Raw genomic sequence first — 21,700 nt, 5'->3', positions numbered from 1 at the left:
GGTAGCTCCATTCTACCTGTCTTTGTCCGTTCAGGCTGCTGTAACAAAAATACCATAGATTGGCTGACTGAAACAGCAGGAATTTACTTCTGTCAGTTCTGGAGGCTGGAAGTCCAATTTAGGGTGTCAGCAGATTTAATGTCTTTTGAAGGTCCACCATGTAAGTGGTGGAGAGGGCAAGAGAGCTCTCTGGAATGTCTCGTATAAGGGCACTAATCCCATTTTTGAGGGCTCCATACTGATGATCTTAGGTAATCCTCATCATCTCCCAAAGGTCCACCTCCTAATACCTTCACGTTTAGGGTTAGGATTTCAACAGGTATATTTCGGGGTGGGAGTGGGCGGTGGACATGACCGTTTAAGAAGCCCACAATCTAGTGATATGGGACAAGTGGGGATGTTCAGAGTTTATTACTGGTAAGTCACAATCTAGGAAGATGAGATTTGGGGAAGCAAGGACACTACCCTTTGAGGCAGGAAGTAAAGAAGTATAACTGTTATTGCTAAAGAGAAGATGTTCTAGTTTCACTGTCTCAGACATACGGTATCTGAGAAGTTGAATGTAAGAGACTGTATAGTATGGATAACATACATAATGTCCTAAGTTAATGTTTCCTGCACTTGAAACTTAATAAGGCAGCTTTTTGTTTATGTCAAGGTGGTGAGCTTTTTGCGTGGGGACAGAATTTACATGGCCAGCTTGGAGTTGGAAGACTATTCACCTCAGTCCCCACGCCACAGCTTGTGGAGCACCTCTCAGGAGTCCCATTGGTTCAGATTTCTGCGGGAAAAGCCCACAGCATGGCCTTATCCATGTCTGGAAACGTTTACTCATGGGGAAGAAATGATTTGGGACAACTAGGCCTGGGCCACACTAACGGTATGGAAACATATTTTCAAGCTCTCATTGTCAAATACATTTGTTAGATAAGAGATGATTTTAACACAGGCCTCCCTGTCAAAAATGGTTCAGATCTTCACTGTCATTTATGCTGTTTTTCCTGGTTATCTCTGTCTTCAGGGCAGAATCAATCTAGAAGACATGCATTGTGTGGAGGTGGTTGTGTTTAAACATATGTCAGGGTTGTGTGGGCTCAGGGAAAGGACATTGGACTGTTGGGAATATCTAGGCTCTGCTTCCTACTTTGCAAGTTAACTAATGAGAAGGCCTTGCTGAGTCACTTAATTTTTCTCTAGGCATTATTTTCTTTTTCTGTAAAGTGATGCTTTTGGTTGAAATGACCTCTAAAGTGCCTTTGCACTTAAATGTCTGTTAACAGAAGTATATCCATGTTAGGACAGAAGGAGACTAATGATTTCTTTAGAAACTCACATTTTCTAAACTTAGTCTATAAGGTATTAATTATATCTGTATACACAGATAGGGAAAAAAATCTGTAATTCCCATATCGAACTACTTCCACAAAGCAGACTGTATTTGCTGAATCCCTAAGTGCTAGGACAAAGCAATCGTTTAAAGAAAAAAGAGGTAGTGTGGGGTAGGGACATGGTAGTAGAGATTTCTTTTTTAAGATTTTATTTACGTATTCATGAAAGACACAGAGGCAGAGACTTGGGCAGAGAGAGAAGCAGGCTACGAGGGGAGCCTGATGTAGGACTTGATCCTCGGACCCTGGGATCACAACCCGGAGCTGAAGGCAGATATTCAATCACTGAGCTACCCAGGTGACCCGGAAATAGAGAATATAAAAGAAAAAAAGGATATGTTTATTAAAAGGGTGATTTTAGATGGGAATTGGAAATACCAGATAATGCTGCAATTAAAGTTAATGAAGTTAGGCTAAAAGAAGAGTGGGTTCTAGGAACTGGCTTGACACTTTGGCATATGAGTTCTCCTGTGTGTGGCCCTTTGATCACTGCCTCACCCCCAGTTTTAGGCCAAAATAAATATACCAATCCAGCGGCCTTTCCTGTCGGGTGTTGGGAACTGTGGTTGCCAGCTGGGAGTCCAGGTATTTTACTAGTAGCATAGAACTCCAATGTGTAAGTTGATGGTTTGTTTTTTTTTTTTTTTTTTTTTTTTTTTTTTGATTACTTCTTTTCCTTGTGTAGGTGAAGATTTTCCTTCTCTTATTGAAGCACTGGACAATCAGAAAGTGGAATTCCTCGCTTGTGGTGGCTCTCACACTGCCCTGCTCACAAAGGTGCGTGTTGCCTGTTCTCTCCAATGATAATTCTGGAAGAACTTTTAGTGGGGAAAGCACAGGAACACCTAGGTGTGCACACTTAGTGATTCCCTGGGAAAAGGGGTCACTTCCTACATGCAGGATTGTCCTCCTGATAATTTGAGGAGTTTGCTTTGACGTTTTTTTTTTTTTTTTTTTAAGATTTGTTTATTTTAGAGAGTGTGTGCACATGAGTGGGGGGGAGGGGCCAAGAGAGGGGTAGAAAAACTGACTTCCTGTTGACCACAGAGCCCAATGTGGGGCTTGATCTCATGCACCTGAGATCATAACCTGAACTGAAATCAAGAGGCAGATGCTTAACTGACTGAGCCACCTAGGCTCCCCTGATATTAATTTTGTTAATTATTCAGTCTTTTTATTAATTTTTCAGTAATATTACTTACTGTTGTATTTCTTTAGAATCTGATAAGTTTTCTTTCTTCAGGATGGGCTGGTATTTACTTTTGGTGCTGGAAAATATGGGCAGCTCGGTCACAATTCAACACAGAATGAGTTAAGACCCCGTTTGGTGACTGAGCTTGCTGGGAATAGAGTGACCCAGGTAGCATGTGGAAGGTAAGTTGTAAAGTGTCCGTGAAAATTGATGAAGTGAATACAATAAATTTAGATAGATAATTTAATAAAACTTCCATCAGTTTTGGTTTTTTTTTTTGTTTTTTTTTTTTAAGATTTTTATTTATTCTTGAGAGACAGAGGCAGAGACACAGGCAGAGGATGAAGCAGGCTCCATTCAGGGAGCCCAACATGGGACTCCATCCTGGAACTTCAGGATCAGGCCTCCGAGGGAAGGCGGCGCTAAACCACTGAGCAACTGGGGCTGCCCCCATCAGTTTTTTGATTGATTTAAAAGTATGCATTTTCATACTTTTATGAAAAAGGGGTCAAGATGCTTAATTTACATTGTTAGGTAATAATCTTTATTTTAGAATATATATTTGTTTTCATTGGTTTTTTAGAAAATATGTATTTAAATAATCTCTGTACCCAACATAGGGCTACAACTCCCCAGATCAAGAGTTGAGTGCTCCTCGGACTGAAGCAGCCAGGCATGCCCTACATTGATTATATTTTTTTAATAAGAAAATTAAAAAAAATAAAATATAAAAAAAATTTATGCACTTTCTTTTGCCCCTTTAGTGAAATATCTTTGTAACTGTCCAAACATAAATTTATTGGGCAGCCCCAGTGGCACAGCGGTTTAGCGCCACCTGCAGTCCAGGGTGTGATCCTGGAGACCTGGGATCGAGTCCCACGTTGGGCTCCCTGCGTGGAGCTTGTTTCTCCCTCTGCCTGTGTCTCTGCCTCTCTCTCTCTCTCTCTCTCTCTCTCTCTCTCTGTCTCTCTCTCTGTGTCTCTATGAATAAATAAATAAAATCTTTAAAAAAAGACATCTTTTTTTATTAAAGATTTTTATTATTTGTTCATGAGAGACACAGAAAAATATGTCATTTATTTGGGGAAAAATAAACAGATGTGAATCACAAAGGATTATTCATTGATGTAATCACTTTCTCACAACCCCTTAGAGGGAGTAATCACAGTTAGAAGGTAAGATAAAGTCAGTGGTGGTTTAAGTAGAATATTTTGATAAGTTTGATTTTCAGGGCAGCCCCCGGTGGCTTAGCGGTTTAGCGCCGTCTTCAGTCCAGTGTGTGATCTTGGGGACCCAGGATCAAGTCCCACATCAGGCTCCCTGCATGGAGCCTGCTTCTCCCCCTGCCTGTATCTCTGCATCTCTCCCTCTCTCTGTGTCTCTCATGAATACATAAATAAAATCTTTAAAAAAAAAGTTTGATTTTCATAGTTTCTTTTTTTGTTTTTGTTTTCTTTTTACTAAAAGTAGAAAAACTTGCTAAAACTCCTTGGCTTACTTAATTATTCCTTGAACATCATTCAGTCTGCTTCTCACTGGTGGGATTTTTGGTTGTGCTGAGGTTAAGAAATCTTTTCAATCAGATACATTTAACTCTTTTGGGCATTATTTTTCCTTAAACACAAGCAAATTCAGGCTCTACCTGAATAGTGGGTTCTTGTGTTTATTTGCTGAAATTTTTTGTGTAAAAAACTCGTATATGTACTTTCAGTCTATAGACCTGTTCTTTTATGATCCTGGATAAAATTACATAGATGGATATTATTAAAGTTGACCAGATGATTGGGATGGTATGATTCTCTGCATTCAAGGGAACACTGTCACCACTTGGAATTTTTCATAACATACATTTTTTTTTAAGTAGCATGTGTTAGAAGAGGAATCTCATGTTAGAGGTCTCTTAATACAAACCAGGGCAGTTCCCCTATTAACATAGGAGAATTCACTGGAAAATCTTTCAGCACTCACTAAAAACTGTTAAAGTCATACTCACATTTATTGTAAGAAGTGAATACAAATTAGAACCAGTCAAAGGAAGCAATGTATAGGACAGAGTCTAGAAAGAGTCCAAATGAGGAGCTCCTTCTGTCCAGTCCCTTTGGAATCATGGACAGAATGGTATTCCTCCTCCCAGCCCAATACAGAACAATATGTAGAGTATTGCCATCTAGAGAAGTTCACCCAAGATCAGAGCTGTTATTGGGGTTTCGTTGCTTAATCATGATTGATTGAATCATTGTCCATGGTGGTGAACTCAGCTTCCAGCCTCTCCTTCCCAGTAGGTTGGGCTTCCATGTCCCTCTTCCTGAGCCACTTGGATAAACTTTTAGGTGTGACATCAGGATCTTGCCATGAATAACAAGCAGTCCTGTCACCTGGGAAATTCTAAGGGCTTAGAGGTTATCTTCGAGGAAATGAGGACAAAGGCCAGATTCTTTACTTAACACAATCTAGAGTGGGAGAGACTGTGGAGTAAATCAGGGAATCATTGTGGTAAAGGTCTTTGGGAAATAGAGGAATCACCTCATTCCATATTCTAGGATGGGGAGAAGGGGGATTCTCAAGCTGAGGCTTGAAAAAGGAGTTGCAAGCAAGGGGAACTGCTTGTTCCTAAACGAGGGAACACTGTTCACCAAGGGAAAGTATCGTGGCCTTGAGTGGATGTATGGATTCCAAAATCATCTTACCCAAATATTAATGCTATCTTAATTTCCGGATGGCTAATTTCATCCATTGGGAGTTGGTTAACTCATTGCACTCACTGGGTAAACCTAATTTCAGCAGTTTATGTGTTGCTGCATACTCTCTAAGTTGTAGATAATTGAGAATTGACCATAGGTGCTTTCTTTTAATAGGTGGCACACACTTGCCTATGTTTCTGATTTGGGGAAGGTCTTTTCTTTTGGTTCTGGAAAAGAAGGACAACTGGGAAACGGTGGAACACATAATCAGCTGATACCACTTCCCATGAAATTGCCATCAAATGAAGAACTCAAATTTGGTAAATTTTGTAGGAACATGGGATTTGGCAAAATACCATTGTCAAGAAACTGATTTTTTGAAGTGTGTAATATGACAAGGAAAAAAATATATGGCTCTGAAGGGAATTTCTCTAAACGTTGGTTTCAATTTTTTTTTGTTTCTTTTTTTTATATGTAAAGAACTTAAAATATTCACTATAATCAATCAAGTTAAAATAACCATTAGTTTTCTCTTACCCCTTTAGATTAAAATTAATGTGGACCTAAAATGATAGAACATAAAATAGATTATATGGATCCAGAGGCATATACTGCAGGAGACCTATTAATTCCGTGGTGATTGGTTTTTTTTTTTTTTTTTTTTTTTAACCTGGCAACTGACTCACAATCACATAAAGCCCTGAGAATGTTGAGCAGCTGACATATGCCAGGCACTGTAACTGTGCTGACATGTGTTATCTCACTGGTCCTTCAACAGTTCTGCGAGATCTGTGCTTTCAGAGACTTGGAGGGTGAAGGGTTAGCCACTTCTTAACAGCCAGTCAGTGGTTTGGCTGGATTTGAACTGTGGCCTGAGTCACAGCACTCTGAAACACTGGTATAGAACTGTTTCAGAGCACTTCAGTTACTTGCTTCTGAAACCTTAGTGGTGATCTATGGTACCAGAATTCTTTTAAGTTCTAGGAAAATGAACAGTAGGATTATTTCTTTGAGCAGTTCATATATTTGGTTTCTTAGAACCACTTAGTCTTTTGAAGTGCTATTTACATTCTTTACAGTCAATAGTTATTGGTTAAATCCTGAGTTCTAGAAGACAGCTTTTAGTACTGAGACCTGAATTAAAGCAGGGATCAGTTAAATAATCAAATACTAGTTTGACTATTTTATATAAACATTTGCATTAACTATATATGTCAAACTGATGTCACATTGCAGGTCACCTCTGTTTGCCAACTAGACATTACCCTGAAGGAAATGTCTATTTCTTCTTTATGGGTGTGAAATGTCTTACATCTGTGTATCAGAAAGATGAAAGGACTAAGTTTAAGAAGAATGTGAAGATTTAAACTGAGTGTGCATGTTTGTGCCAGTGTCTCTTCTGCATTCTTACTTTCTCTGTCTTCCTTTCAGAAAGCCGTACTTCAGAGAAGGAGTTAATAATGATTGCTGGAGGGAATCAAAGCATTTTGCTCTGGATGGGCAAAAAGGTAAAAATAGATCTCAAGATGTTTGGTTACTTTTATTTTATTTTTATTTTATTTTTTAAAGATTTATTTATTTATGATAGAGAGAGAGGCAGAGACACAGGAGGAGGAAGAAGCAGGTTCTGTGCCGGGACCCCAACGTGGGACTCGATCCCAGGACTCCAGGATCGTGCCCTGGGCCAAAGGCAGGCACTAAACCGCTGAGCCACCCAGGGATCCCCTTTTATTTTATTTTAAAGATTTTATTTATTTATTCATGAGAGATGCACAGAGAGGCAGAGACATAGGGAGAGGAAGAAGCAGGCTCCCTGCAGGGAACCTGATGAGGGACTCTATCCTAGGACCCCGGGATCACCACCTGAGCTGAAGGCAGATGCTCAACCACTGAGCCACCCACGTGTCCCTATAAGTTGGTATTTTAGACAAAATGAAGGGTTTCAGGATCCCAAGTGTGGTGAATTTCAAAATCACCTAGTTCCTAAGGTGACCTTCAGGGAATAGCTAAACATTATTGATTGTCTAAACTGAATAAGTATTGACTCACAGAAATCAGCAGATTTGTCTCTGGTAAATGTCAAATCAGATATCCTTAGATCTTTCCTTTGCCTTGCCAGTGGCATTCAGTCAGGATCCTAGCAGGCCATCAGGTTGACATTCTAAAATGATTTTGCTGGCCAGAACTAAGAAAGACAGGTTCATAGGCCTGTGAATAATAAGTTCATAACCTTCGCATCCTACTCTGCTGAGGCACACTGAGTTCCTCTCACTCTTACAGCCCTTGTAGGATCTTCCCCTTGAGGCTGTGTGATACTTGTTTGACTCTCCTAATACCTATTTAAAGTGCTGAGTGTTGGAGCATTCAGAGAAATTTACCTTGGTTTTGATTTTTAAGCCCCTTGGGCAAGAAGTTGATAACCACGCCAATGATTGATTATTTCTTGGTAAAATCTTTTATTTCCCATAGCTATATTATCCATATTTAAAAATTAGTATACCCTGTATCCTTAGAATGTGCCTCAAAGTTGGATAATTATTTCTGTTGGGTCTCAATTCCTGTGTTTTACTTGCTTGTTTATGCACAGAATCCCTATGTTAATCTGAGGAGGAGAATTCCTACACTGAATGAGGGGACCGTAAAGAGGTGGATCGCTGATGTGGGGACTAAGCAGTGGCAAAATACAAAAAGGTACACACCCATGTGTCTCTCTGCTCATACAGTTCTGTAAAGTAGCATTTTGCCCTGGCTGGTTCTGCACAGTACAGAGACATGAGGTTTTGTGGTCCCCCATGGCCCATCAGCCAGAGATCTTCAGGGAAACAACGGAGAAGGTGCATGTGTGTGTGTAGAGACAGAGGTTTCTTTTTGAGGAATTGGCGCACACAGTTGTAGAAACTCATAAGTGCAAAATATGTAATGTAGGCCGGCATGCTGGAGACCCAGAGAAGGTTAATACTGCAGCGTGAGTCCTCAGGCAGTCTGAAGGCAGAATTCTCGATGCCTGGGAGCCTTTTTCTCTTAAGTTAAGGCCTTTGATGATTGAATGAGGCACACCCTCATTAAGGGGGATGATCCACATTACTCAGAGTCTGTTGACATGAATGATAATCTCCTCTAAAAAATATCTTCATGGCAACATCTGGCTTGGTGTTTGACCAGATATTTAGGTACCATGGCCTAGCCAATTGACACATTAAAATTTAAACATCACAACTAACATATAAACTCCATGAGGGCAGCTTTCTTTATTGGAGAACTTCTCTGAATCCTTGATATGTTTGCATATATTGTAATTGTTCTTTTTTTTTTTTTTTTAAGATTTTATTTATTCATGAGAGACACAGAGAAGCAGAGAGACTTAGGCAGAGGGAGAAGCAGGCTCCCTGCAGGAGCCTGATGTGAGGACTTATCCCAGGACCCCAGGATCACTACCTGAGCCGAAGGCAGACGCTCAACTACTGAGCCACCCAAACACTCTGTGACTGTTCTGAGTAGGAGATACAACCTATATAATTTCCCATCCCTCTTTGACCTTTGACCAAACCACTTGTTTTGTAGACTTCCTATTCACAGCTGAACAGAGTGGCCAGTCTTGCTCAAAATGATACAACTCATACCATCTATAAAGATTATATTTACTTTTATAAATATTTCTTTTTAGAGATATTTTTAGGTATGATTTCCTAATTCTGAAAATTGGTTGTATAAAATAGCTACATCATAATCTGCATAGGTGATCAAGAACTGTGCTGGTGACTATAATCACCACGCTGAGTGTTGCATAATATGTGGAATTGTCGGGCAGCCCCCATGGCACAGCGGTTTAGCGCTGCCTGCAGCCTGGGGTGTGATCCTGGAGACCTGGGATCGAGTCCCGCGTCGGGCTTCCTGCATGGAGCCTGCTTCTCCCTTTGCCTGTGTCTCTCTCTCTCTCTCTCTCTCTCTCTGTCTGTCTCTATGAATAAATAAACAAAATCTTTAAAAAAAATATGTGGAAATGTCAAATCACTGGGTGCTATACCTGAAACTGATATGACATTCTATATCAACTGTACTTTGATCATTTAAAAAACCTACTTGTGCTATTACTTCCAAGTGGAACTGAGCATACCCTCCTCACACCCATCCTCCCATTTAATTTCTGGTAATTTTTTTTCTTAAGTGGAACAGAAATAAATAGGGCTTGGAAAGCTGGGTGGGATGGGAATGTCTTATTTATTCAAGGAAATACCCTGGGTCATTCCTTTTCTTTTTTCCCTGGGGCTTCTCTGAGTACATACTTTTTATTACTCACATTTGCCACTGAAACTTTGAGATTGAGAAAATGGAATAGATATGTAGCTGTCCAAGGCAATATGCAAACAAATCAGAGACTGAGAAGTTTGAAGGACAGTTATGAGATGTCATGCTATAATGAGGCATACACTATGTCATGCTATAATGAGGCATACACTATGATTTGTTTTAACCACCATCTTATTTGTAATACAGGGAAATCAGAGAAATATTTTCATCTCCTGCTTGTCTGATTGGAAGTTTCTTAAAGGAAAGGTAACACATATATGTATTTATAAAGTTCAAGATTCTGTTAGTGTGTATAGCATGGTGACTATAGTTAATACTGGATTATATATTTGAAAGTTGCTAAGGGAGTAGATCTTATAAGTACTCATTATAAGAAAATAAGTTTGTGACTATATGGATGTTAATTAGATTGATGTAATTATTTTGCAATATATATATGTGTTAATTTGTTATGTACACACCTGAGACTAATACAATATTATGTATCAATTGTATTTATTTATTTTTTAAAAGATTTTATTTATTTATTCATGAGAGAGAGGTAGAGACACAGGCAGAGGGAGAAGCAGGCTCCATGCAGGAAGCCTGTTGTGGGTTCGATCCCGGGTCTCCTGGATCAGGCCCTGGGCTGAAGGCAGTGGCTAAACCGCTGAGCCACCCAGGGGTCCCATGTATTTTAATTTAAAAAATGAAAGAGTATAAAGAAAGTGGCTTACCGGTGGTACAGCGGTTTAGCGCCGCCTGCAGCCCAGGGCGTGATCCTGGAGACCCTGGATCGAGTCCCACATCAGGCTCTCTGTATGATGCCTGCTTCTCCCTCTGCCTGTGTCTCTGCCTCTCTCTCTCTCTCTCTCTCTCTCTCTCTCTCTCTGTCTCTATGAATAAATAAATTTTAAAAATCTTAAAAAAAAAAAAGAAACAATGCCATCTCATCTTAAAAAAAAAAAGAAAGTGGCTTAAGGGTAAAATAACTAGTTCTGTGTTTGTTTCTTTAAAAACTAACTTTTTAAAAAATATTTCTTTTTATATGAGTGCATGCACGTGCATGTGGAGTGGGGAGGCAGAGGGAGAGAGAGAATTTCAAGCAGACTTCCCACTAAGTGTCCAACATGAGGCTTGAGATCATGACACTGATATTATGGCCTGAGTAGAAATCAAGAGTTGGATACCTAACTGACTGAGCCACCTAGGCACCCCTAAAACTTAGCTTTTTTTAACAAAAGCAAATATATGTGCACTGTAGAAAATGTCAAAAATAAAGACCTATGATGAAAACACTGAAAATCACCCATATTGTACCATTTAAGAGGAATAGCATTTGTGTATATATCTTTTTTCTTTGCAAATTTATTTTTTTACTAGAAATGAGATTATATGTATTACTTTATCCTTAATATATATGTCCATTTTCTATTTTATTCATTTCATATTATTCAATATTTTTCTTTAACATCATTATAATGGCTACATGATTATTCCATGGGAAGGACATACCTTAATTTAACACATTTCCTAATGCAAGATGTTAAAGTTTCTTTGAATTTTTAAATATTATGAAAGAACAGCTTCGCATCTCTTTTCCTAAATATTTATATAATATTTATCTAAAAAATGTTTTCTATTTTGAAACACTAAATATTTGTATTATTTTGCAAAGAATGTATTTCTAAGATAGTGAACATAAATATGTTAAGAATAAATATAATTCACAAGTTAAGATATTTAAACATTTCATTAGTAATTTTCTGTTGCAACACTAAGAATTTACTGCTCTGAAGGCTTTCTATTTTATTTTATTTTAAAGATTTTATTTATTTATTCATGAGATAGAGAGAGAGAGGCAGAGACACAGGCAGAGGGAGAAGCAGGCTCCATGCAGGGTGCCCGATGTGCCCCCCTTTTTAAAGATTTACTTATTTACTTAATTGAAGGAGAGAGCACGAATGGGAGGGGCAGAGGGTGTGGGAGAGATATCTTAAGCAGGTTCCATGCCTAGCATGAAGCCTAATGTGGGGCTCAATCCCAGGACACTGAGATCATGATCTGAGTTGAAACCAAGATTCAGATGCTTAACCAACTGCGCTACCCAGGTGTCCCTGAAGCCCCTTGTTTTGATCCTTTCAGTTCATGTAACTGGGGGAAATGGTCATTTTTTTCAGAAATGTGAAAAACCTCTAATTTTTTTTGTGGCTTTTTAAAAAATAAATATTTAATATAATATCTGAGTTAAACTTGGATAGTAGGTATATTGTTAATGTGGTCTTGATATATTTTAAAGCCTTTAGAAATAATCATAAGTGGTCAACTACATTTTCACTTGTATTTGTGTTTAGTCAGATTATCTTTCATTGTAAAGTTGAGGAAAAAATAATTTTATTTAAATGAAATAAGGTTTATATTTTTATCTTTGTAAAGATTTTATTTATTTACTTGAGACAGAGAGAGGGAGAGAGTGAGCGAGCATGAGCATGGGGAGAGGCAGAGGCAGAGGGAGAAACAGACTCCCTCCTGAGCAGGGATCCCACCGTGGGGCTCAGTCCCAGGACCTGAGATCATGACTTGACCCAAAGGCAGATGCTTGACCATCTGAGCCACCTGGGCACTCCTGAAATGAAATAAAGTTTAGAAGAAACTCTTCATTCAGATAAATAATCTGATTAAATATTTGATTTTGAAGTGTCTTCATCTATTTACTTACCCATCTACTTTTAAATTTATCTTCCTTCTATAGAATAGCTGCAGAAACGATGCTTATTCACTTGGACTTAAATAAAGCAAGAAACGACTTTAAAGAGTTAACCCAGAAGGACTGGATTGCTAACATGGTGGTATTCTTTAGATTCTTGTTGAGAAAAAGAAAACACACTAAAACATTTTTTGTAAGAATTCAAAATTTCCGAAGAAATACTTTGTTTCCAGAGAGTCTCTGAGACCCTGTAGCATATCCAAATCAGGTGAAATTCAGCTAGCATTCAGGAATTGGCCCCTATGGGGCAAAATGGTTGCTCTAATAGTCACATAGATGACAAATAGTCTAAGTCATTCATCTGTACATATACACACACACACCCCTATACATAGATGCACACACTCTTTTAGAGGGAATTTTGTCAATTTATGGCTATAAGGAAGATGATTAAAGGATTTGTTGAGATTGGTACAGAGAATACGGACATGTTGTTTACAATTATTTTTATTTAGTTTTTTAACAAAGATTTTATTTATTCGTGAGAGGCACAGAGAGAGAGAGAGAGAGGCACAGACACAGGCAGAGGGAGAAGCAGGCTCCATGCAGGGAGCCCGACGTGGGACTCAATCCCAGGTCTCCAGGGTCATGCTCTGAGCGAAGGCGGTGCTAAACTGCACCACTGGGGCTGCCCTACAATTATTTTAAACATAAGTGTAGAAATGAGAAAACTTTTTGATATGAACATCCTCCTTACCAGGGGCTGCCTGGATTCTTTTTCGTGTGTATTTTTCCCAAACATTTGTGTTCGGAATTGAGGAAATGGTAAGGAGATTGGAAGGATTAAAAGCTTTCATTGGTAGTGGAGAGAGTTTGTGATAAGGCAGGTGGTCCTATGAGGAAATGGTAGGAAACCATGTTGGTTTTTGTTGTTGGGGTTATTGCGTTTTTGTGTATGGGGTTAATTTGTGTTGCTTTTTGGGGTTCTTACACATTCTTTAAACATAATGAGGTGTGATAGTGGAATGAGGGGGTAGGATGTAGTACTTATTATTGAAAGGGCTGCCTGTTAGTTCTGAATTCCTTGTTCATTCTGTATAATTCTTACATGATTTCTCCTTGACTTCCTTCATGCTTCATAGCAATTAAATGGGACAACACTTGTCACATGTCTATACATTGGGTAGTTGGGGGGCTTTGTGAGATTGGATGTAAACATGGGTTTTAGGACTGAATGGTTATTCCAGTTTCTCGGTGGAATGAAACTCCAGGTTCTAAATGTTATTTTATTACAAGTTACATCCAGTTCTTGCTGTGTGTTGAGTGTCTTTTCCCTGATCCTTTTTGACCACAGATAACAACAAGTCTCAAGGATAATCTGCTCAAAAATCTTCCATTTCATTCTCCACACCAAGAAGCTTTAGAGATTTTCTTCCTTCTCCCTGAATGCCCCATGATGCATGATTATAACAACTGGGAGACCCTGGTGGTTCCGTTTGCAGAGGCTATTTGTGCAATGAGTGACCAATCTTTAGGGGTTCTGGGTAAGATTGATAACTTACATTTGAAAATACTTTAACCATCCTCTCAGTAGAAACATGTCTGGTAAAGTTATAGCAAAACTTAGATATTGTAAATAAGTTCATCTTCTTAGCATATTGTAAAGGTGCTACTCCCAAGTCTGTAGTAATTATTATAGTGCTCCAAATAGATTGCTTTACTAACTTTTTAGAGTTCTTGTAATGGTACATGTGTGATTTGGTAATGAGGTCCTTTGTCCCCAACTTTTCATTATGAAAAATTTCATATATAGAAGTTGGAAGAAGAATACGATGAATATCTGAATACCCTCTACCTTAGAGTCAACAACAGTTAAGCTGTTGTCATTTGTGCTTTTCTCTTTATATGCAGATTACATTTTATTTTTGCTGAAGTGCTTGAAAGTAAATTGGAGACATCATGACATCATGACATTTCACCTGTAATATTTCAGCATGCATCTCTTAAGAATATGAGATCCTACATTACCACATCATTATCACCTAATCCCATAATATCTAATATCTAGGCTATATTCAGATTCCTGCACTTGTCTTAAAAGTATTTTACAGGCTTTTTTTTAAAGAGTCTAGGTCAGTTGTCCTATAGAATGCCCCACATCTCGATTTTTCTGATTATTTTCGCCTTTCCTGTATTTCTAGTACACTGGAAGTTAGGTCTAGGGGCTTGATTAGATTTTAATGAGGTTTTTGAGACAAACGGCATATTCAGCCCTAGAAAGTCCATTCTTTCTTATATTTTATTAAATCTAGATGAGTGATGAAAGCTAGTTTAAACCATCATTTGCTTTTTTACAATGCTGAGAGTTGCTAATGTGTATTTTTTTTTCTTTTTAGTAAGCTCTAAGACCAACATGGGGCTTGAACTCATGACCCTCAGATTAAGAATCATGCGTCAAGCCAGCCAGACACCCTTGGGGGAGGGGGTTGTTTTTGGTTTGTTTGGTTTTTGTGGGTTTTTTTTTTGTGTGTGTGTGTGTTTAGGTAGGCTCAATGCCCAATATGGAGCTCAAACTTAAAACCCTAAGACTAAGAGTCGCATGTTTTACTGACTGAGCCAGCCAGGCACCCTGACAGATGTTTTTTAAGAGTTAAAAACTCATGCTGGGAGTGAGGAAAGAGAGTTGTGCAATTGTGATTAATTCTTAAATCTGGTTTTTAAAATAGCATGCTATTTTATCTGGGCGGGGGAGGGGGAAAGTGACTCATCTTGTCAAGTTTTTTCCCCACAAATTAATTAGATCAAGTTCATGATTTTGTTATTGTCAAGGGATTTTTTTTGAGGGCATTACATTCTTAACTTTCATTGCAGTTATATTTACTAAAAAGTTTATTACAAATGTTTTTGTAACTCTGATACATATGATAGTATGTTTACCTTTAAGAATCCAAGAGAAATGACATGCTAACAATTATTTACCTTTATATCCCTCAGAGGAGTACTGGGCCTCTCTGCAGGAAGCTGCATTCATCAGACTGGTCCAGATGTTTAAAAGAGCCGTCACTGCTCAGCTGCATTACTGGACTGAAAGCTCTGAGAACAACTATCATGTTAAGGCTCTCTTAGAAATACTTAAAAAGCTGCATAGGGTAAGAATTCTTCCAGACACACATAGATTTTACTTTTGCGGTAAAAAGTCCCCTGGTTTCAACTGGCCAGAATCTTAAGCAGACTCCAGAAACATGTCGATATTGCTGTTTTTTAAATTTTGTTTTCTTTGACTTAAGTCACGCATATCAAGGAGTGTATGTACTTATCTGTGTGCAGTTTGAATAAAAGTAATGAAACAGGCAATAGTGTAACTATTGCCCATGTTAAAAAGGAAAACATTTTCAGTACTTTAGAAATGCCTGTGTATCTTACGCCCCCTCACCTGGAGATAGCCATGATCTTGGATTTTGTGTTAATCATTCTCTGTTGTTTTAGGGTTATATATATTTCTAGATACCATATTGTTTAATTTTGCTGTTTTTGAAATGTGTATGAATGGAATACATGCTTATTATGTAATGTTTTATAGATTCAAACAGGTTAATATTTATGGCTGTATTTCATTCATTTTGTAGTCCATAATGTGAATCTCACCAGAGTCATTCATTCCAGTATCCGTGGGAGGTATATGTGCTGTTTGTATTTCTTTTGGGGAGGAGGCATTCTTCTTTCAGAAAACATACCGCTGTAAATGTTTTCATGTATATCTCTCTTGGCATTCATCTGTCAAGAGTGGGCGTTTAGTTTCCACACTTAGTTCTGGCATTGATAGATTGTAGGATGTCCGTGTTGTGTTCTTTATTATAGGTAATGATAAACTGCCTTCCACAGTGGTTGGATTAATTTAAATCCTCTCTAGAAGAGGAAGAGAATACCTACAACTCCAAGTGTGACTTTAAAATTTGGAAAATGTTTTCAGTATTAAATGATACCAAATTATGATTTTAATTCTGTTTCCCTTGTTCTAATGCATGTTATCATATTTATAATTGCAGTACTTGTTTCCTCTTCTGTAAGATGTCTGGTTTTTGTTCAGTTTAAATGTATCCTTTGACTTTTTCCTTTTTTTAAAAATTTTTTAAAAATTTATTTATTTATGATAGTCACAGAGAGAGAGAGAGAGAGGCAGAGACACAGGCAGAGGGAGAAGCAGGCTCCATGCACTGGGAGCCCGACGTGGGATTCGATCCCGGGTCTCCAGGATCGCGCCCTGGGCCAAAGGCAGGCGCCAAACCGCTGCGCCACCCAGGGATCCCTCCTTTTTTTTTTTTTTTTAACTGATTATAGACTAGTCCTTTGTCAGTTTTATGTGTTGCAAATATCATACCCCAGTTTGTAGCTTGTCTTTTCACTTTGAGATGTTTTGTTTTGTCCTTTGATGAACCCACAGTCTTAGTTTTAATACAGATAAATTTGTTAGTCTGCTCCTTTATAATTCTTACTCTTTGGGTTTTGTTTTAAGCTTTGTTTTTTCTTCAAGTTTTTAAATTATCACCCTACATCAGGAATCAGTTGAATGGGTAAAGCTGTGTTCCAATAAGACTATTTGCCCTGAAAGCTGCCCTAGTTTGTCTTGTAGCAGAGATGATAGCTGGGGCCAGAAGAAGAGTACAAACAGGCCAATATACCTATGTCTAATATTTAAAAGGTTAGAAATCTGGGACGCCTGGATGGCTCAGTGGTTGAGCATCTGCCTTTGGCTCAGGGCGTGATCCCAGGGTCCTGAGATCCAGTTCTGCATTGGGCTCCCCACAGGGAGCCTATTTCTCCCTCTGCCTATATCTCCACCTCTCTGTGTCTCTCATGAATAAATAATATCTAAAAAAAAAAAAAAGGTTAGAAATCTGGCTAATAACTATGGAATACATATACTCTAAAACAAAATATACCCTATCCACCCACCTTGCCAAAGAAATCTTCCTCATGACAGGGGAGGCCAGATTTGAATTTAGAAATCTTGGACTCCTTACAGAGTTTTACATTGGAAGGTGGAGGCTCAGAGGCCTCCCCAAGTCCTCTGCCTTCTTTTCCTACCTTGTTTTTGTCCCATATTTGGGGTATCCTGTACTGCCCTACTACCCATATGTGGACATGTCCGTATGTCTGCATTCCATACCTGCTTCCACAGCGGCCATATCTTGGGCACCTCTGGAGCACCAGAGCCTATGGGTATGCTCACCTATAATACAGTCCACTCTCTAGAGAACACAGAGGGGAAGAGGTCTCTGCACATGGTTAGGTCCCTCTGGTCCTGTAGGCCCCTTACTTTTACTTTTTTGAGAAGGGGATTGGCTAGAGGAAGGCCAGGGCAAGCACCTATAAATAAATCATGGACCTAGGGCAGAGGTTACTCTAACCGGGGCTAATGGGAGCATTGATTTGAGCTTTGCCTTTCATAATTTGGTGTTTAATCCAATTGGAACTTTATTTTAAATTTACTTTTTATTGTTTTTCATATGAAAACAATTGCCTAGTACCACTTAGTGAAATTTTGTCCTTTTGCTACTGATAGGCAATGCAAACAAAACAATCTTAGTGGAAATTTGATTGGAGTTGCACTGAATCTGTATTTCACTTTGGAGAGAATTGATATATTTGTATAATAATATAATTATTAGTTATATATTTATTAATTTTTAAAGATTTTATTTTATTATGAAGTAATTTCTACACCCAGTGTGGGATTTGAACTCATAGCCCCAAGATGGAAGAATCACTTGCTCCTCAGACTGAGCCAGCCAGGTGCCACTTGTTTGTAATTTTGTTTTTTTCTTTTTTAAAGATTTTATTTATTTATTCATGGGAGACAAGAGAGAGAGGGGGGCAGGCTGAGACATAGGCAGAGGAAGAAGCAGGCTCCATGCAGGGAGCCTGACGTGGGACTTGATCCCGGGTCTCCAGGATCACACCCTGGGCTGAAGGTGGCGCTAAACCGCTGAGCCACCCAGGGATCCCCCACTTGTTTGTAATTTTATTTTATTTTTCATTTTTCATTTTTTATTTTTTAAAGATTTTATTTATTTATTTATTCATCAGAGACACACACAGGCTGAGAGAGAGAGAGAATGAGAGAGAGGCAGAGACACAGGCAGAGGGAGAAGCAGGCTCCATGCAGGGAGCCTGACATGGGACTCGATCCCGGGTCTACGGGATCACGCCCTGGACTGAAGGCGGCGCTAAACCGCTGCGCCACCCAGGCTGCCCTTGTTTGTAATTTTAAAGGAAAAACTTGAATATTACTATTGAATAGAATATTTCCTGTAGGGTTTTTCCTAAATTGTTAAACATTTTAAATCCACATAAATATTGATTCTCTCCTTTCCTGCTGAAATTCCAGTTACTCATATATTCGACTTTCTCATTCCTATCTTCTGTGTCTCTTAACGTTTCTGTCATGTTTTCCAGCTCCGTGTGATTGTATCCCATTTTGGATGACTTCTTCAGCCATATCTTTCTGTTCATGAAATATGCTCCTTTTAGTGATTTTTGTCTGCTAATAAAACTGCCCTTTGTGTTTTTATTTCCGGTATTATGTTTTCTACTTGTAGAGGTTCCCATTGTTTCTTTGACATTTCTTTTCCTTGGTCACTATTTATGATCTCATCATCTTTTATTTTCAAGCTTCCCTTTTGCTTATTTGAATCTATATGCATTAGTCCTCTGGTATCCAAAATCTTTCTAGGTCAGTCTTGCCCTCTATTACTTCTGCTGAATCTGCTTCACAGTGCCTTCGTTATTGTGTTCTGTGACTTGTGTGTGTGTGACATTTTCCCTCTATTACTTCTGCTGAATCTGCTTCACAGTGCCTTCGTTATTGTGTTCTGTGACTTGTGTGTGTGTGACATTTTCTTTGGAACATTATCTTTTGGGATTCTTCGAGAGCTGTGTTTCTCCAGGGAGGATTTGCTTCTACCAGGCTCCTGGAGACACTACTTCAGTTTAGTACTACTTTAAATTCTTGGCTTGAAGCTCTTTAGATCTCTAGGTGTGGTATGAAGGTGGTGTGCAAACTTTCAGCAAAGTGCTCTTGTGATTGCAAATTCTGTTAGGTGACTTTTTTTTTTTTTCAGCTTAGCCCCATTTTAACTAGCTATAGCTTGCTTTCTGGGCTTGGGGTTAAAGTGATGTAGAGCCTATTCATTTCTAGTTTACCCTCACTCTGATGGTTTAGCACTTTTTTTTAAGATTTTATTTATTTATTCATAAGAGACATAAGAGAGAGAGAGGTAGAGACATAGGCAGAGAGAGAAGCAGTCTCCACGCAGGGAGCCCGATTTGGGACTCAATCCCAGGACCATGGGATCACACCCTGAGCCGAAGGCAGATGGTCAGCCACTGAGCCACCCAGGCATCCCTGATGGTTTAGCCCTTTTGGGTCCCAGATTTCTGAGGTGACATTCTGTTTTTGGCCTCATAATTTGGACAGTCTGGGTTCTGTCTTCTTTCCCCAAAGCCCCAATCGTTGCAAAGTGAAGTTAGGTTCACCAGGTTTGGCAGATACTCTCAAGGCGAGTGCCGCTTTCATCTCATTTTTGACCTGATTATTTCATATCTACTTACAATATTGGTGTTGCATTAAAAATATTTGTTTATGCTTTATCCTGTATTTCTGATTGTTTTCAGTGAATTAAGATACCTAATCTGCCATACTACTTAAAAAAAATATAATTCTGCCCTACTGCTGAAAAGCAGAGCCCATCTTTGGCTATTCTTAAAGGTTTTGTACAAAAGAAAAAGATTTTTAAAACTTTGGGTTTGGGGCAGCCTGGGTGGCTCAGCAGTTTAACTCCTGCCTTGAGACCCGGTATCGAGTCCCACGTCGGTTTCCCTGCATGGAGCCTGCTTCTCCCTCTGCCTGTGTCTCTGCCTCTCTCTCTCTCTCTCTCTCTCTCATGAATAAATAAATGAAATCTTTTTAAAAAATACTTTGGGTTTGAAAAATTGAGAAATTTACTAAAGAGCACAAGGAAAGTATATTCTAACGAGCTTTCCCGCTTATAAAGAGAGAATCCTGAGAAATATTGAAGCAGTGACAAAAATCCTCAAGGGATCCTGCTTTATCCTTTGACTCTAAGAGTGACATTAGATTATTTGTCAAGCCTACCCCACCCCCAACCTTGGAAGGGAGACCACAGGAAGCCACAAGGATAAAACACCCACTTTTTCCATAACTGGGGTTATGCAAGGTTAAAATCAACAGGGTTGAGAGGACCATATCATAGGGTTGAAAGCGTCACAATGCTCTGGGTGGTGATACTGGAAGGCTTGGATCATTTGGGGTTTGGGCCGGCGTCAGTAAGAATATTCCAGGTGAATGGAGGCCAAGAGGGGCTTTTAGAAGAACCCTTCAGAATGAGTCATTTAGGCCAGGACTGTGTCCATCCAGATCAAATACTGATAGTCACTACTATCCAAAGTATCTGGTGTCAGTATCAGTGTCTTCACTGACTGACGGTTAGCACTGTTCCAGGGTGTCCATGTGCATGTAATGATAACTCCGGTCATGAGGGGATAATGCTAGAAAATATCCCCACAGTTTAGGAGGGGAATGCTCCACATATGCCTTACCAGAGAGGAACATCTATAAATAGTATATTGTTAAACTCTGAAGAATATGACATGAAATATTGGACCCCAGCATACTTTGGATTCATATTGCACTGTATTTTTCTTTGAACCTAAAATTCTTTAAAAGCTTCTCTTTGGGGCAGCCTGGGTGGCTCAGTGGTTTAGCGCCGCCTTTCAGCCCAGGGTGTGGTCCTGGAGACCCAGGATCGAGTCCCACATCAGGCTACCTGCATGGAATGGAGCCTGCTTCTCTCTCTGCCTGTGTCTGTCTCTCTCTCTCTCTCTCTCTCTCTCTCTCTCTGTCTCTCATGAATAAATAAAATCTTTAAAAAAAAAGATTCTCTATGAATTAAAAGTAAGTAGGAGTTTATCATCATATCATCAATTTCTGCTACTAAGTCATAGGTATTCTTTATGTTCCTGAAAATTTGGGGCTTTGTCAGTGAAGGAATTGGATAGAACTTTATTCTGGTCATTGAAAGAGTGTTTAATTTGCTATTTATGCTGATAATCCAATTAATAGCCATAAAGCAAAATTGTCTTTATATATAAAACTTTCTTATGGGCCATATTTTATTTAAGGTAAACCAGGCTAAGTGTCAACTGCCTGAAAATATTTTCAAAGTAAACGAGCTTACGCATTGGCTTGATTTTTATGGGGATGCATATAGAAGATCCTCTTGGAAAGTTAACTCCGTAAGTATGGTATGTTTATTATTATCTATTTTGTAAAGATTTTATTTTTTTTAAGTAACCTCTGCACCCAGCGTGTGGCTCAAACTCACAACACTGAGATCAAGAATTTCAAACTCACAACACTGAGATC

At 38.9% G+C, this 21,700-nt stretch overlaps 1 protein-coding gene across 3 annotated transcripts in view; it reads left to right on the top strand.

Moving 5' to 3' along the window:
* HERC5 (HECT and RLD domain containing E3 ubiquitin protein ligase 5) overlaps positions 1 to 21,700 on the top strand; it is a 43,947-nt gene that overhangs the window by 6,286 nt on the left and 15,961 nt on the right. For 2 of the 3 annotated variants that reach the window (XM_055313003.1, XM_055313006.1), the window contains exons 4-14: positions 659 to 880; positions 2,074 to 2,165; positions 2,632 to 2,762; positions 5,436 to 5,581; positions 6,693 to 6,769; positions 7,849 to 7,952; positions 9,756 to 9,815; positions 12,301 to 12,394; positions 13,610 to 13,799; positions 15,250 to 15,404; positions 21,457 to 21,579. In XM_055313003.1, coding sequence (XP_055168978.1) covers positions 659 to 880; positions 2,074 to 2,165; positions 2,632 to 2,762; positions 5,436 to 5,581; positions 6,693 to 6,769; positions 7,849 to 7,952; positions 9,756 to 9,815; positions 12,301 to 12,394; positions 13,610 to 13,799; positions 15,250 to 15,404; positions 21,457 to 21,579 — 1,394 coding nt within the window. The remainder of the gene's footprint in view (positions 1 to 658; positions 881 to 2,073; positions 2,166 to 2,631; positions 2,763 to 5,435; positions 5,582 to 6,692; positions 6,770 to 7,848; positions 7,953 to 9,755; positions 9,816 to 12,300; positions 12,395 to 13,609; positions 13,800 to 15,249; positions 15,405 to 21,456; positions 21,580 to 21,700) is intronic. The other variant, XM_055313004.1, reaches the window with a different exon arrangement.

Source organism: Nyctereutes procyonoides, unplaced genomic scaffold, assembly GCF_905146905.1.
Source record: "Nyctereutes procyonoides isolate TBG_1078 unplaced genomic scaffold, NYPRO_anot_genome, whole genome shotgun sequence".
NCBI lineage: Eukaryota > Metazoa > Chordata > Mammalia > Carnivora > Canidae > Nyctereutes > Nyctereutes procyonoides.
Note: the sequence above shows the minus strand (reverse complement) of the source record. Positions and strands in the feature narration are given on the sequence as shown.